The sequence below is a fragment of the Oncorhynchus mykiss genome, chromosome 13, assembly GCF_057628025.1.
Source record: "Oncorhynchus mykiss isolate SJ-2025 chromosome 13, ASM5762802v1, whole genome shotgun sequence".
Lineage (NCBI taxonomy): Eukaryota > Metazoa > Chordata > Actinopteri > Salmoniformes > Salmonidae > Oncorhynchus > Oncorhynchus mykiss.
This window is the reverse complement of record NC_143034.1, coordinates 35,253,467-35,271,232: the sequence shown is the minus strand read 5'-3', so window position 1 is coordinate 35,271,232 and position 17,766 is coordinate 35,253,467. Positions and strand designations below refer to the sequence as shown.

At 40.1% G+C, this 17,766-nt stretch overlaps 1 protein-coding gene across 1 annotated transcript; it reads left to right on the top strand.

The window, feature by feature from the left end:
* Positions 1-6,989: 6,989 nt before the first annotated feature.
* LOC110485126 (uncharacterized) lies at positions 6,990-15,199 on the top strand. Its single transcript, XM_021556197.3, has 2 exons — positions 6,990-9,417; positions 12,705-15,199. Exons 1-2 carry the CDS (start codon positions 9,090-9,092, stop codon positions 13,943-13,945), a joined length of 1,569 nt encoding a protein of 522 aa, XP_021411872.3. The 5' UTR covers positions 6,990-9,089; the 3' UTR covers positions 13,946-15,199.
* Positions 15,200-17,766: the final 2,567 nt, after the last annotated feature.

The following is a 17,766-nucleotide window of genomic DNA, read 5'->3' as shown; positions in this document are numbered from 1 at the left end:
ATGACTAATGATGATAAATACAATCCACCTGTGTGTAATCAAGTCTCCGTATAAATGCACCTGCACTGTGATAGTCTCAGAGGTCCGTTAAAAGCGCAGAGAGCATCATGAAGAACAAGGAACACACCAGGCATGTCCGAGATACTGTTGTGAAGAAGTTTAAAGCCGGATTTGGATACAAAAAGATTTCCCAAGCTTTAAACATCCCAAGGAGCACTGTGCAAGCGATAATATTGAAATGGAAGGAGTATCAGACCACTGCAAATCTACCAAGACCTGGCCGTCCCTCTAAACTTTCAGCTCATACAAGGAGAAGACTGATCAGAGATGCAGCCAAGAGGCCCATGATCACTCTGGATGACCTGCAGCGATCTACAACAATCAGTCGTATATTGCACAAATCTGGCCTTTATGGAAGAGTGGCAAGAAGAAAGCCATTTCTTAAAGATATCCATAAAAAGTGTTGTTTAAAGTTTGCCACAAGCCACCTGGGAGACACACCAAACATGTGGAAGAAGGTGCTCTGGTCAGATGACACCAAAATTGAACTTTTTGGCAACAATGCAAAACGTTATGTTTGGCGTAAAAGCAACACAGCTGAACACACCATCCCCACTGTCAAACATGGTGGTGGCAGCATCATGGTTTGGGCCTGCTTTTCTTCAGCAGGGACAGGGAAGATGGTTAAAATTGATGGGGAGATGGATGGAGCCAAATACAGGACCATTCTGGAAGAAAACCTGATGGAGTCTGCAAAAGACCTGAGACTGGGACGGAGATTTGTCTTCCAACAAGACAATGATCCAAAACATAAAGCAAAATCTACAATGGAATGGTTCAAAAATAAACATATCCAGGTGTTAGAATGGCCAAGTCAAAGTCCAGACCTGAATCCAATCGAGAATCTGTGGAAAGAACTGAAAACTGCTGTTCCCAAATGCTCTCCATCCAACCTCACTGAGCTCTAGCTGTTTTGCAAGGAGGAATGGGAAAAAATTTCAGTCTCTCGATGTGCAAAACTGATAGAGACATACCCCAAGCGACTTACAGCTGTAATCGCAGCAAAAGGTGGCGCTACAAAGTATTAACTTAAGGGGGCTGAATAATTTTGCATGCCCAATTTTTCAGTTTTTGATTTGTTAAAAAAGTTTGAAATATCCAATAAATGTCTTTCCACTTCATGATTGTGTCCCACTTGTTGTTGATTCTTCACAAAAAAATACAGTTTTATATCTTTATGTTTGAAGCCTGAAATGTGGCAAAAGGTCGCAAAGTTCAAGGGGGCCGAATACTTTCGCAAAGTACCTGCTGGAGCGCGTGATATGGGTGGGTGTTGCTATGGTGACCAGTGAGCTGAGTTAAGGCGGAGCTTTACCTAGCAAAAACTTATAGATGACCTGGAGCCAGTGGAATTGGCGACGAATATGTAGCGAGGGCCAGCCGACAGGAGCATACAGGTCACAGTGGTGGGTGGTATATGGGGCTTTGGTGACAAAACGGACGACACTGTGATAGACTGCATCCAGTTTGCTGTGTAGAGTGTTGGAGGCTATTTTGAAAATAACATCGCCGAAGTCAAGGATCGGTAGGATAGTCAGTTTTACGTGGGTATGTTTGGCAGCGTGAGTGAAGGAGGCTTTGTTGCGAAATAGGAAGCCGATTCTAGATTTCATTTTGGATTGGAGATGCTTAATATGAGTCTGGAAGGAGAGTTTACAGTCTAGCCAGACACCTAGGTATTTGTAGTTGTCCACATATTCTAAGTCAGACCATTTAGGAGATTAATTTAGTTTTACTTGCATTTAAGAGCAGTTGGGGGCCACAGAATAAGTGTTGTATGGCATTGAAGCTCGTTTGGAGGTTTGTTAACAGTGTCCAAAGAAGGGCCAGATGTATACAGAATGGAGTCGTCTGCATAGAGGTGGATCAAGGAATCACCCGCAGCAAGAGCGACATCATTGATATATACAGAGAAAAGAGTCTGCACAAAAATTGAACCCTGTGGCACCCCCATAGACTGCCAGAGGTCCGGACAACAGGCCCTCCGATTTGACACACTGAACTCTGAGTTCAGTTGGACTAGGGGCTCCGCAGTAAAATAAAACAATGATAACTACCCTAAACAACAGTATACAAGGCAAATTGACAAATAAGGACATAAAACGAGGCATAAAGCAATCACAGGTGTTGACTGGGAGATCAGCGGGGCTCCGTGTTGACAAAGGGTCCAGGCCAATTGGCAAAAGAGGTATTGTAGCTGGAGTAATTTTGTTTGCTAGCCGGGAGATGCACCTGGCTCGAGGCTCGCTGGTGCTAGCTTCGGGACAAGGGCGTTAGCCACTATAGCCAATCCGTTGTAAAGTTCAGGAGCTTACGGCAGGAATCCGGTGATGTAGTGGATTCTAGTCGTCTTAGTGAAGAGTCTGGGAGGCATCAGCTGTGTAGCCGAGAGATCATAGGGTCCACTGAGCAGGCCGGGAGATGGGCCTGGCTCAAGGCTAGCTTCGGGGCTGGGCCACTCGGTGGCAGCTAGCTAGCTACGATTATCCGGTGTAATGGTCCAGAGCTTACGGCAGGAATAAGATGATGTAGTGGAGAAAAACAGTCCGATATGCTCAGGGTTGATATTGCGCTGTGCAGACTGGCCGGTATTATCCAGGCTAAAAGCGGCTGGTGTCTGAGCTAAAAAGGTAAAGGCCACTAGCAGTGGCTAACAATGACTAAATAGCTAGTAGCTAATTAGCTGGTTAGCTTCTGATGGCTAGCTTCTGATGGAGGTTCTAGCTATAAGGTCTAAAAAATTGCAGATTCGTAGCACATTGGGTGAGGTGTATTGCCGGAAGGTATATTTAATTTAAAAACGAAAAAAGAGATTTAAATATATTGCAATATATACAAAAAAAGACCAAAACAAACATAACATTCACAACAAACACATCTTACTGCTACGCCATCTTGGATTACAAGATGACTCTCAGTTAAAAACCATTGGATTTAGCAAACTCTGAAAATATTTAGTATTTCCGTGCCCACGAATATTCCCAGCGCAACATAAGGAGCCACTAAATGATACATAGTTTAAGTGCATTTCAAAATACAAAAAAAACGTCCGACAGCAAGATCCTGTATTTAAGTTGAAGTTCATCATATGGCAAGCGTAACGTTGTGACTGTAACTACTGTTCCCCGAAGGAGGGAAACTAGGTACAACATACTTATAAATCCACACGTTATGACTATAACTACTGTTTCCTGAAGGAGGGAAACAAGGTACAACATACTATTAAATTCACACCTTGCTGGAAGCTCCACCTTCTACAGGTGATGAGCGTGAGGCTCAGATTTATTCCTTAAATTTAATACCACTCTTCACCGACCCAGGAAGGGGTGGGGCCAAACAGGTGTTGTACCTCGTTTTCCCCCTTCAGGGAACAGTAATTATAGTGTAGAGTAAATAACTCATACTATGGGAAATACATTCATCCCCCTTGCCGACCCAAACGGATACTAAATGAAACGGTCCCTGGCAGACCACCCAGACCTGACCCCGCAAGATGCGTCAGTTGTCAATTTGTCTCTTGTTTGAAACACTCCTGTCAATGTTGAGTAAGGACGCACACAGAAGTAGGACTAGTCTACCTGGCCTGCGCGCAAATGTAGGCCTATAAATGTGCCAATTTGGGGATGTCTGATAGTATTTCTGTTTGTCTTAACGCACCACCACTAATGAGTTGTGGAGCTTCTCAAATACATTTTTTCTTCACCTCAAACAGCAAGTAAACAAAGTCTAATCAAAATCAAATGCGAATGACAACAGTTCCTCAAAGTATTTTCGTAAAACATTTCCAGCTCTCACCATTTCGATAACCACTTGGCATGAAAGGGAAAAATGTAAAGTTCTGATCCAGTGGAATTGTCTTATCTTATCCTTTGCAAAAATAGCCGACAGCTATGTCTGTCCCGAACTCACTGGCGCCTGGAAACTGAGGGCCCAGAATATTTTATACAATGTTTCAAGTTTCGGAGGACCCAGTTGATAGTTGATACAATGTTTCAAGTTTGTTGTAGACAGGCCATGTGCAGCCAAAGTGATTTCTAGGATATTTATTCTTATCAGGATATTTTCTACCTGAAAAATGCAATGTATTTATTTGTTGGCTTTATGACGCTATTTTTTTTAACATAGTTGGCAATGGCAATAAAAGTCACTTTTAGATTTATAAAATTTTCATTTAGATTTAGATAGAATGTAGATTAATCACAGACAATAATTTTGATATATTATAAATTAAATTGTTCCAAAAAAATGTGCATATGAAAATCATAACGGGCACACAGATTGGTAGAAATGGTCAGATAAATTGGCACTCCAACTGGAAAAGGTTGCCGACTGCTGGTGTAGTCTATTACTAGTCTATCTATCTGTAGTTTATTAGTCTATTACTGAAAAATTCAGGAGCAGAACGGCAGAATTTACAAAGTCCAGCAGCGGGGGGTTCTTCTGGTTACGTCGGGGCGGCAGCGTATCCTAGTGGTTAGAGCGTTGGACTAGTAATAGTAACCTAAAGGTTTCTAGATCGAATCCCCGAGGTGACAAGGTACAAATCTGTCGTTTTGCCCCTGAACAAGGCAGTTAACCCACTGTTCCTAGGCTGTCATTGAAAATAAGAATTTGTTCTTAACTGACTTGCCTAGTAAAATAAAGGTAAAATACACATTTTAAAAAAGGTTGTTGATGACTGGCTTCCTCTAGTCAGGTAATATTGATTACTTGCTCCCTCTAGTCATTTGTGTGTGTTATTTATTTAATCAAACAGCGTGCTTAAAGCATCAGACAAGTTCAGAACATATAGATTTTATAAAAACACATGGGCCGATTTTTAGAAAGAACAGATGGCTCTTGGTTGACCAAGATGTATTTTAGTTGGGGACAGCACTAGAACATGATTTTTGGGCTCCCGCTTGAGGCATCACTACAGGCACCCGGGTTCAAATCCAGGCTGTATCACAACCGGCCGTGATTGGGAATCCCGTAGGGTGGCGCACAATTGGCCCAGCGCCATCCGGGGTAGGCAGTCATTGTAAATAAGAATTTGTTCTTAACTGACTTGCCTAGTTAAATAAAGGTTACATTTAAATACATTTTAAAAAGTGTTTCATGACAAACCATTTCTTACAAATCCGCCAAGGCACCAACTTTGAGAACGGTTTAAAACAAAGGTTTTAAACCAATTCATGAATGTAATTGAATCTAGGTATGTCTTGCCTTTAATGCAATGGCATGAAAAAAAATTGGCTGACTATTATACAATGACTTATCAACAGCTCTAAACATTTGACCACCACAGGAAATCTACACTGGCAGTTATATAATATACTATATAGCCTAGAAACCTGGTTAAACTATCATTATGACACCATGGATGGGTTATAGAATATACTGTATATCCTAGAAACCTGGTTAAACTATCATTATGACATCACGGATGGCCAGTCTTTGTATTCATAGTGTAGTGAATTCTGCGCTGGGGCAGGAGCACCGACTGTCCCACCTGGGCCAGGCTCCTCTCTTTCTCCCTGCACTGCTGTTCTTTGCGTTTCTGAGTGAGGTACTTCTTCTTGATGTTCTGCAGCTCATGGGCCAGTCTCTCAATCTCGCCCTGTGTCTGGGACTCATCTTGACACACTGCCTCTTATTAACCCTCATAGGACACTCATTGTTATCGATACAGTTTTTAAGAGATCTTATAAAGGAAAAATATATATATATTATTCCATAAATACAGCTAACTTCATGTAAACAATAAAATAAAAAAATAGTGTAGTGAATTCAGGGGGTATCCCTGACCTGGACTCAAACCTGGGTCCACTGACTGTCAAGCCAACACCTTATAACTGTTACGCCAAGATGTCTGAATTCTAGAATATACTATATAGCCTAGAAACCTGGTTAAACTATCATTATGACATCATGGAAGAATTTTAGAATATACTATATAGCCTAGAAACCTGGTTAAACTATCAATATGACATAATGGATGGCCAGTCCTTGTATTTATAGTGTAGTGAATTCAGGGGGTAGCCCTGAGCTTAACTCAAACCTGTGTCCAGCGACTGTCAAGTCAACACCTTATAACTGTTACGCCAAGATGTCTGAACTTCTTGACGAGGTCGCTAGGTATTGGGTTACGGTTTCTACAATAGCGTTCTCTATGAATTTGAGAGTGGTTACACTTCTCCTTCCCCCATCACTCAGCTGTTTACCAAACCAAGTCTCTGAACAGCCATTTTGTTGCTGTTTAAAAAAATCCACACAACTAACCAATCTGCAGTTCAAACAATAACAAATCTGTCATCCCACTACTGTTTTGGTAATAAGATGATGATGGGGTTGGAGAAAAGTAACTACTTTCAAAATTCATAGACAGACCTATGGATGCAAGGACTGACCATCCATGATATCAACATTATAGTTTTAACCATGTTCAGGCTATACAGTGTTGATTTACATTGTTTATAAACATTGGATAAAAAAAAGCTTATTTGGGGTTCTGATGGGGTACAACAGTTGAACTAAGCTCATGAGGCATGTGTTATATTCTTCAAGAATCAATGGCTATAAATAAATAATTTAAAAGTCACAATATGGATGTAGCAATTGCAGATTTCCACTTTAACACCACACATCAGTTCAACAACTGCAGAGTTTGTGCCTCTAGTAAGTACTGTCTTAAATACAGTGTAAATCAGTGAACGGTTTCTCAAAACCATCTTACGGTTAAGTTCACCGTTGGAACCATTGGATGCCTTAAGATGCGTTTGGGAAACTGGGACCAGATATCCAGTTTCCTCTCTTCTTCCTCCTCCTTTTTGGATGTGGCAGTCATCTCCCCTTCCTCCTCTTTCCCTCCAAAAACTGCATCCTCCTCCTCTTTCACTCTGAACGTATCGTCCGATTATTTCACAGTAACAGCCTCACCCTCCACTTCTTGTTTGACTGTGATATCCTCCTCTTTCTCCATCCAGCAGACCTCATCTTCTTTAGCAGGAGGAGAGTAGCTTAGTGACCTCATGGTCGAGGATGTTAGCTAGCTAGGCTAATGCTAACTTAACCAGCCCGCTAGCTGACGAATGACAACAACACGGTAAATATGAAATTTAATCGGATAACTAACTAGACGACAGAAGGGGGTTTAAAACACAGTGGCTAATATCAACTAAAGCGTCTAAAGAGCTGTATTGGTTCAGCTATGTTGTCTAGCAAGCGACCGAGGTGGCTGACTAACTGTTGCTGCTGTTGAAAGAAGCGTTCCGTCCACTAGATTATATGTCACACTAACAGCATTGCCTTAAATTCCCAGACCGCCACCTGCTGACTGGAGTGGGTAACGCAGTTGAGTTAAATGTAGATATGAATTATTTTGTAACACCATGTAGGAGCAGTATAGACCTAGTCTGTTCATTATATACATCTACATGATGTATTGTTACACCATGTAGCAGCAGTATGGAGGTACAAATTGGTGGACAAATTGTTGACACCCATGATAAAGATGAGCAAAAATGACTCTATAAAGTACAGAATTCAAATACTGAGCTATATTGTATGTAAAAACAAATAAATAAAGGAAATTATATTATTTTATACTGATACAATTGCTCAGAGACCTGAGCCCTAGGACCATGCCCCAGGACTACCTGACATGATGACTCCTTGCTGTCCCCAGTCCACCTGACCGTGCTGCTGCTCCAGTTTCAACTGTTCTGTCTTATTATTATTCGACCATGCTGGTCATTTATGAACATTTGAACATCTTGGCCATGTTCTGTTATAATCTCCACCCGGCACAGCCAGAAGAGGACTGGCCACCCCACATAGCCTGGTTCCTCTCTAGGTTTCTTCCTAGGTTTTGGCCTTTCTAGGGAGTTTTTCCTAGCCACCGTGCTTCTACACCTGCATTGCTTGCTGTTTGGGGTTTTAGGCTGGGTTTCTGTACAGCACTTTGAGATATCAGCTGATGTACGAAGGGCTATATAAATAAATTTGATTTGATTTGAGAAAGAGATATAGTTTAACATGTAATTCTCAAAAGGTAGGGGTCTGAATTATTGCCACCCATGTTTTCTTTTCAATATTCCAGCACCCTCCCCTTGGGAGGATAACGACACTGAAATGTTTTATGAGATTAGAGAACACATTGGGTGGGATCTTAGACCATTCCTCCATACAGAATCTCTCCAGGTCCTTGATTTATTTTGTCTGCGCTTGTAGACTGCCCTGTTCAATTCAAACCACAGGTTTTCAACGGAGTTCAAGTCCGAAGACCGAGATGGACATTGAAAATGTTGATTTTGTGCCCAATTAACCATTTCTTTGTGGATGTTGATGTGTCCTGCTGGAAGATCAACTTGTGGCCAAGTTTCAGCCTCCTAGCAGAGAGGGTACCAGGTTTTGGGGTAAAATATCTGGTAGTGGGTAAAATTGATTAATTTATTTCATACAAACATTTCTGCTCATCTTTATCAAGGGTATCAATAACTAGGTGATACTTTTGATATCTAGTTATTTGACTGAATCAGAAATACAGATGTGGAGTAGATGTAGAGTTTGTTTTAAATTCTCAAAAAACATCTGACCTAATCAAACAACACTTGTTGCTCTTTGTACGTGTTGATATAATATTCTTATTTAATGGAGAGGAAAAAACGTTTCCCTAAACTGATTTATAATATTATACTTAAATGAAAAAGAAAAAAAAGTTTTCCCTCCTCAACTGCGTTTACTCCCTCCAGACAGCAGATGGCGATATGTGTCTTTCAGGCGATGTTTCTAGTGTGACGTTAAATCTAGTGGACGGAACGCTTCTTCAACAACTGCAGCCACCTCGGTTGCTCGCTAGCCAACAAAGTCGGAACATTCAAGTTCTTTAGACCATTTCGTGGTTTAATTGCCACTAGGATTTAAACATACTTATGTGTAAACAACTAGCTACCCCATTTAATTTAATATTTACGTTGTAAGTCAACTAGCTGGCTGGTTAAGTTAGCACTAGTCTAGTCGCTAATGCTAACTAGCTATTATCCCCGACCATGAGTTCACTAAACTACTCTCCTCCTGCTGAAGAAGAGGTGGTCTGCTGGACGGAGAAAGAAACTCTCGTGAAAGAGGAGGAGGAAGAGGAGGCTGTTACAATACAAAAACAAGTAGAGGGTGAGGCTGTTACCGTGAAAAAAGAAGAGAAAGACGTTACAGTGAAAGAGGAGGAGGATGTTACCGTGAAAGAAAATGAGGATGATGCCGTTTTTGGAGTAGAAGATGAAGTTTTTGGAATAACGGATGAAGAGGGGGAGATTACTGTCACACTTGAGGATGACGAAGAAGAGCAGACTGGAGATCTGATTAACACCAGTAAATACAGTGAGTACTATCTTATAAAACAGGGACATTGATCTGATTAACACCAGTAAATACAGTGAGTACTATCTTAAACAGGGATACAAACTCTGCAATTGTTGAACTAGTGTGCGATTTTTAAAAGGGCGTTCTACACTTGAATATGTTTTTGTACTGTATGAATTGTTCATGACGTCCCCCAGAGATGTTTCACATTTTCTTGTTGAAAAGTTATATATAAATACAGTAAAGTATAAACACACTAAAGGGAAACAAATAAATGTTTTGAGCAAAATAGTGTTGTTTTTTTGACAACTGCAGACTAGAAGGGGAGGCTGGGTAGCCTAGTGGTTAGAGCGTAGGACTAGTAACCAGAAGGTTGCAAGTTCAAATCCCTGAGCTGACAAGGTCGTTCTGCCCCTCCACTGTTCCTAGGCCGTCATTGAAAATAAGAATTTGTTCTTAACTGACTTGCCTAGTTAAATAAAGGTAAAAAAAAAGAGTGAGTGAGTGATGTCAAGCCTTCATGGGCTTGATGGGAAGTCGTGATGATCTTCATGTGAATATTCATTATTGTTTTTTAAATCCTTCCTGTTCTGTCAAGTTGGTTGTTGATCATTGCTAAAAAGCCATTTTCAAGAGACTTTCAAGACGATTTAAGTCCAAACTGTAACTAGGCCACTCAATGTCATCAACGTAAGCTCCTCCAGTGTAGATTTGGCCTTGTGGTTTAGGTTATTGTCCTGTTACAGTTTTTTGTATTCAGATCTCTGAAATGCTCTCTAACTACGTAACATTTAGTGTCTCCTTATATTACGCTGGGAAAACAGTTTTCATTGGCCCAGAAATCCTAAATCATTTCAGTGTTTGCTAAATCCAGTGGTTCTAACTGAGAGTCACCCAAATGGATGCTGTCATCAATGCGGTTCTTCAATACTTACACATCATTCTTAATACTGTAGCTGTTTAGTTAGTCACATGTTCAGCTATCATCAGCTGATCCAGGAAATCATTTTCTGAATGCCAGTCAAATGACAAACATCACGACATGCAACAACAACCAAAGTGCTTCTTCATTCATTACTCTGGTAAAGACAGTTATGCCGTGCTCCACGTTGGATTCAACATCCCTAACAAATTGGTGTTAATAATGTGTTATTGTCTGCTTGATTTATAGTAGGGTCTCGTTAGTGGAAACAGAGATACTTTGCTCATAATGTGTAGAGAACTGTTCCTTGATGGATAGGCTATTGAACAACACACACAGCTTTTTTCCTTTATTCAGGACATTGAGAATGACAACACATTACAGAGTAGCCTAGTGGGATTATTCACAAAATTATCTGGTGATCAGGTTATGAAATGTCACGACAAATACATTTTAGATTCCATGTTTCACCTGAAATATTAAATGATTTAAAGTCCTAGGTCTATGTTGTTGTTAGGTGAAGTTATGGGTCCTACAGTAGGTCTATGTTATTGTTAGGTGATGTTATGGGTCCTACAGTGGGTGTATGTTATTGTTAGATGACGTTATGGGTCCTACAGTAGGTCTATGTTATTGTTAGGGGAAGTTATGGGTCCTGCAGTAGGTCTATGTTGTTGTTAGGTAAAGTTATGGGTCCTACAGTGGGTGTATGTTACTGTTAGGTGACGTTATGGGTCCTACAGTGGGTCTATGTTATTGTTAGGTAAAGTTATGGGTCCTACAGTAGGTCTGTGTCGTTGTTAGTTGAAGTTATGGGTCCTACAGTAGGTCTGTGTAATTGTTAGGTGAAGTTATGGGTCCTACATTAGGTCTATGTTATTGTTAGGGGAAGTTATGGGTCCTACAGTAGGTCTATGTTATTGTTTGGTGACGTTATGGGTCCTACAGTAGGTTTATGTTATTGTTAGGTGAAACTATGGGTTAATTTGTTAAAAACTTAGTGTACAAACCCTCATTGTCATGCTGATGGCAAAGCTAGCCAAAGAGTGTTTTACTGGTTGAAGTATTTTTTAAGTGTAAAGCAGTTGATTTGTGACAACACAAACGTATTAAGCAGGAGATTCAAGCGAGCCATATAATTATAATCCAAAAGTAGTGTGAAATGCACTCATAAGCAACCTGAAAATGGAGGCTATTTTTGCAGTCAGCCAATGATGACCCCCTGAGTTTTCCCCCACAGTGGTGAATTAGTGAATAGACACGGAGCTGAATGTGAGTTTCCTTGAGTTGCACTCCTGATCTTGCGCTGATAGTGTGCTGTAATATTCAGAATACATTGTGAAAACTAAGCTCACCATTTTTGGCCCATGCAGATTTACTACATCCATAACTAGCGGTTTCCTCATTAGCAGGGAGGAGTTTCTTCAAACAAATTGCATTTGCATCACCATCGTGCGCCAATTTTAGCAAACACAGAAAGGGGCCTATATCAGAGACCAAAAGTTTTTTGGCGCACTGTTTCACAGAACCCAAACCGTCTGCACGCTTGCGCCATCGTGCATACCTGTATTTTGTCCCCTCACACCTAACACGATCACGACACGTAGGTTAAAATATCAAAACAAACTCTGAACCAATTATATTCATTTGGGGACACGTCGAAAAGCATTAGACATTTATGACAATTTAGCTAGCTGGCTTGCACTTACTAGCTAATTTGTCCTATTTAGTTAGCTTGCTGTTGCTAGCTAATTTGTCCTGGGATACATTGAGTTGTTATTTTACCTGAAATGCACAAGGTCCTCTACTCCACCAATTAATCCAAACTTAAATGGTCAACCGAATCGTTTCTTGTCATCTCTCTTCCTTCTAGGCTTTTTCTTCTCTTGACTTTATATTACATTTGGCAACTTTCATAAATTAGGTGCATTACCACCACGTTCGTCTTTCAGTCACCCATGTGGGTATAACCATGTGGGTATAACCAATGAGGAGATGGGAGAGGCAGGACTTGCAGCACGATCTGCGTCACAAATAGAACTGACTTCTATTTTAGCCCTTAGCAACGCAGACGCTCCTTGGCACGTGTAAGCAGTGTGGGTGCAATAATTGAATAATATAGATTTCTAATTTTATTTTGCAACGCGAGCGCACCCGAGCCTGTTAGGATTTCAACAACTTTAATAACTTATTTCCAGTTACTACTAATGTGAAAACAAGACAAAATGACTATTGTTGCTAACTTGACCGTCTTAATTGTCAAATTTAACAGACATCAATTTTTGTTCAACTTCATGGGAATGCTCTGGGCACCTTTAACCTGAAACAGTGGATTTCTGCTGTTGTGGGCATTTAACCATCTGTCTGACTTTGATTCACACAGGATTGAGACGGGACTATCGTGGATCCTCTGGGGATCCTCAACAACATCATGATGCTGACGAGGCAGAGAAAAGTCTCTCCAGATCAGAACTCCTCAAGAAACACCAGCAGAGATCTACAGGGAAAAAAACTCACTGCTGCTCTGACTGTGGGAAAATATTCAATTCTTCAGTAGACCTTAAAATACATCAAAGAATTCACACTGGAGAGAAACCTTTTGGCTGTGATCACTGTGGGAAGAGTTTTATTCGTCTACAAACCCTGAAATCACACCAGAGAATTCACACTGGAGAGAAACCTTATGGCTGTGATCAATGTGGGAAGAGTTTTACTCAGCTAAATAGCCTGATGGTACACCAGCGGGGACATTCAGGAGAGAAACCGTATAGCTGTAATCGATGTGGGAAGAGTTTTTCTACATCTAGCTATCTAACTATACACCAGAGAACACATACAGGAGAGAAACCATATAGCTGTAATCAATGTGGGAAGAGTTTTATTCGTCTACAAACCCTGAAATCACACCAGAGAATACACACTGGAGAGAAACCTTATAGCTGTGATCAATGTGGAAAGAGTTTTACTCACCTTAACAGCCTCATAGTACACCAGCGGACACACACAGGAGAGAAATCTTATAGCTGTGATCAATGTGGAAAGAGATTTTCTACATCTAGTTATTTAAAGATACACCAAAGAACACACACAGGAGAGAAACCACATAGCTGTAACCAATGTGGGAAGAGTTTCACTCAGCTAAACAGCATGATAGTTCACCAGCGGACACACACAGGAGAGAAAGTTTTTAAATGTGATCAATGTGGGAAGAGTTTTGGTACATCTGGATGTCTGAAGACACACCAGAGAACACACACAGGAGAGAAACCTTATAACTGTAGTCAATGTGGGAAGAGTTTTGGTACATCTGGATGTCTGACAACACACCAGAGAACACACACAGGAGAGAAACCTTATAACTGTAGTCAATGTGGGAAGAGTTTTACTACATCTAGCCAGCTGACTTTACACAAGAGAACACACACTGGAGAGAAACCTTATAGCTGTGATCAATGTGGGAAGAGTTTTTCACGTCCAGACAGCCTGAATATACACAAGCGGACACACACAGGAGAGAAACCTTATAGCTGTAGTAAATGTGGGAAGGGTTTTACTACATCTTGCCAGCTTACTTTGCACCAGAGAAGACACACAGGACAGAATCCTTATAGCTGTACTCAATGAGGGAAGAGTTTTACTTTGCTTAACAGCCTGGTGTCACCCCAGAGAACACACACAGGAGAGAAATCTCTTAGCTGTAATCAATGTGGGAAGAGATAATCTGATAAAAGATCTCTGACTAAACATCAGAAAATACATAAAGGAGTTGTTTCATGATATCAATTAATTAATTTCACAATATAGAATGTTTTAACATTGTAGAAGGAGTATTTTAATTTCACAATGTAGAATGTTTTAACATTGTAGTAGGAGTATTTTAATGATGTCACAATGTAGAATGTTTTAACATTGTAGTAGGAGTATTTAAATATGTCACAATGTAGAATGTTTTAACATTGTAGTAGGAGTATTTTAATGATGTCACAATGTAGAATGTTTTAACATTGTAGTAGGAGTATTTTAATGATGTCACAATGTAGAATGTTTTAACATTGTAGTAGGAGTATTTAAAGATGTCACAATGTAGAATGTTTTAACATTGTAGTAGGAGTATTTTAATGATGTCACAATGTTGAACCCTAAACGTTTTCCACCTGTTCTATTGATTTTAGCCTCAGGGGAAGAATCCAGGCTCTGAAATGAAACTATTTAGGTGACTTAACAAAAAGTGAGTAACAAAAAGAGTTGTGTTCCACATACCACATTGGTGACCCACTTGAATCAAATTGCAACACTTCAAAATGTAGCTAGCTAATTCTTCAGATTAACGCACTGATTGGTGTCACCTCGTTAGTATGTGTTACACCTGTGCTGGCTTGTCCATCTCGTTAGTGGGAAGGTGTTTCACCTGAGATGGTCCAGATTCTATTTAAGAGTGTCTGGCCCAGTGTTCCAGTTGTTTTGATAGATATGGAGAGTCAGCACCTTTAGTTGTTCCACCTTTTTGGTTTGCTTCCTGTCTTTAAGTTAGTGGGTTTTTCTTTTGGGTGCCTCTTCTTGGGCAGATTTAGTGGGTCTCATGGTGGGTGTCTTTTTATGTCCCAGTTGTCCCTAGTCAACTTTCATTGGACACCCCCATCGTGTCTTTCAGAACCCCTCCGAAAAAACAAGCTTATATTTTAATTTGGATATTTTAACATTTCAATCAATGGCATTTCTTTAGGATGCTCATTAGTCTTTAAGTTGTTAACTTTGTTTTTTATCCTCTTATGTTGTGTACTAAATATTTCTGTATTTTCATTGTTTTTTCTTGTGAAGACATTGTGTTGCATCCATGTCTGAAATGTGCTGTATAAATAAAGCTTGATTTGATTTGAACATATTGCAAAACAAATTAACCCAATGACTGACCAATCAACATCTTAGTATGTAAAATGATATCAATTGCACTTTTCCAGCCTGCTGAAGGCGTGGTGGAATGGTAAACACCACCCCCGGCTCTACCAGGGTCTTGAGGTGGTCTCCCCAGTTCTGCTTATGTCATGTTCTGTGGCCTTGCTGTTCCATTTCTTGACTGCCCCTGCAACACAGAAAGAAACATATTAGTCATATTATATAAAACACTCAAAAGTAATGTATATGGAGCATCTATGGCCTCAGTTACACCTGCCACCTAAATGTGACGTCTGTCATCTGATCACTCCAAGCTGCATTAGGTTCAGATCTAACAGGATGGGCCTTTGACAGTCTGGATGCTGTCAGGCCACTGAATATAAATAAGCAATATAAAGAGATGGGGTGAATGAGTGGGGAAAAGTACATTCTACACAAATTACCTTCATAACATCAAAGAACAAATGTGTGCCTGAGGGGAAATTAACTTTCATACAGCCAAAAGGGGTGAGAAACTACACCCACATCAGTGGACAATTTGCACTAATGTAAATAAACATAGATAATGGAACATTTTCCCTTTTGCTGACGTGATGAACTGCTAAGGGGACATAAATATTTACCATCTAAACCATGTGTGACCTCTCACCTCTCTGGCTGTAGAAGTGTTCTTCCTAACCAGTCCCTCAACAGCTCTCTGACTGAGCTCCACCCTCACTGGGTCTTCAGAGGACAGGAAGGCTGAGTAGGGATCAGTCACTCAAAGTTTAGAGCTGCTGTCTATGCTGTCTGACAAAATCACTATTTTAGTAGTTCATTCAAGGAAATAAGGCTTTATGACTGCGGAATACCAACAATCAATCACTTAGATCATGTATTTGCAGGTAGAGATACATCCTTGGGACGTCTCTAGCCCGTTGAAGTTGACTTTTAAAAGGTTTAAGGTAGGGGTTAAGGTTAGGGTTTAGGTTAGGGATGTCCCAAGGATTCCAGATAGCATTGACCATTGTGCATTATTCTGTCTCTTTTACATAGCAGGTGTAAAAGAAAAACAGACAAGACAGTAGGTCATTATGGTAATTGTAGTTTAAAAAATATCATCTAATTATGCCAATCTGTATGTGGGGTTGTTTGAGAATGTGATTGTCAGCCCTAACAATCCATTCTAGCACCTCATCAGGCTCCGAAAAAGTCTTAATTGATGACGTGTTCCTTCTATTTCAGGGGACAGCAGAGGAACTTCATCGATTCCAATCCTTCATCAATACAAGCAGTGAACTTCTGAAATTCACCCTCACCTTTGATGAGCATGAAACAAGTTATCTGGACATTTTTATTAAGAGGGAAGGGGGTGGCTTTAACACAGACCTATACAGGAAGCCCACTGACAGGAATTCCCTCATACGCGGAGACAGCTTCCACCCTACACCCCTAAAAAACAATTTGAACTTTTTTCAACTTGAGTAAAGAAAAAATTAAAAATGTAAATTTGTAATTTTGATTTTGTAAATTTAAAACAAAAACATAACTGTTTGTACTTATAGGTAACCAGATTGACTACAACTCAGTTACTAAGTCTTTAACCACACTGTATCGTTACACTGGTGAGTAAAAACTCATGCTTCCTACCCTTTAACTTGTCTGAAAATAAAATCTACATTTTACTCAATTGTGTCCTGTCAGCAGAAATGACAAATGTTGTTGCCCTGTTTCCAATTGTCCACATGGCTGGGAGAACCTATTCAAGGAAGTAAATAGATTTTGAAAATATAAAAAAACAAACAATGTATTATTAGCTAACTAGCTACAGTGCAGGCTAACTCAAATGAGCTGCTAAATAAGCTGCTAAATAAGCTATCTAGTTGGCTAGCTATCTATATAACTAACTTCAAATACTGTAAGATAGCTAGCTAAGTGAATGAAATAGCACCATCTACCTAACTTCAGATTAACTATCTTGATGTATTTATCACTTTAAAAAACAAACTCCAAATGCATTTGTAGGTAGCTAGCGAACAGCCATGGAGGGTGAAAGGATAGCAGCCCCAACTGTCAGTGAGAGAGGAGGCTATTCTGGATAGGGCAGGTACTTTTGTGTTTTTCCTGTCCCTAGAAGTGAGGATGGAGATAATAGTAACATAATATTCAGTGTGGTGTAATTTGACTATAATGAAGTGTTTCTTGTGAGGTTTTCTGTCCTCAGATAAAGAGCGCTATGAAAGCCAGTCTACATATGAAGAGGTCCCAATGAAGAGCAGTGGTTCTCAGTCCTGGGACTCAAAGAGGAACATTGTTGTTTTTGTCTCAGCACTGCACAGCTGATTCAAATGATCAACTCATTATCAAGCTTCAAGTGGTATTTCTGTATTAATTTGTGATGCTATCCTTGATATGATCCTGTTATTGTCACATGCTACACATGCACATATGTGTGCCCATGCATCTATCAATCCAATGTTATCATGATTTGTTATCAGGGATATTATACTTTAGTAATCCACAATGACCTGGTGATGTAACAGTCTAATAATTACATTGTCTTCCATATTCCT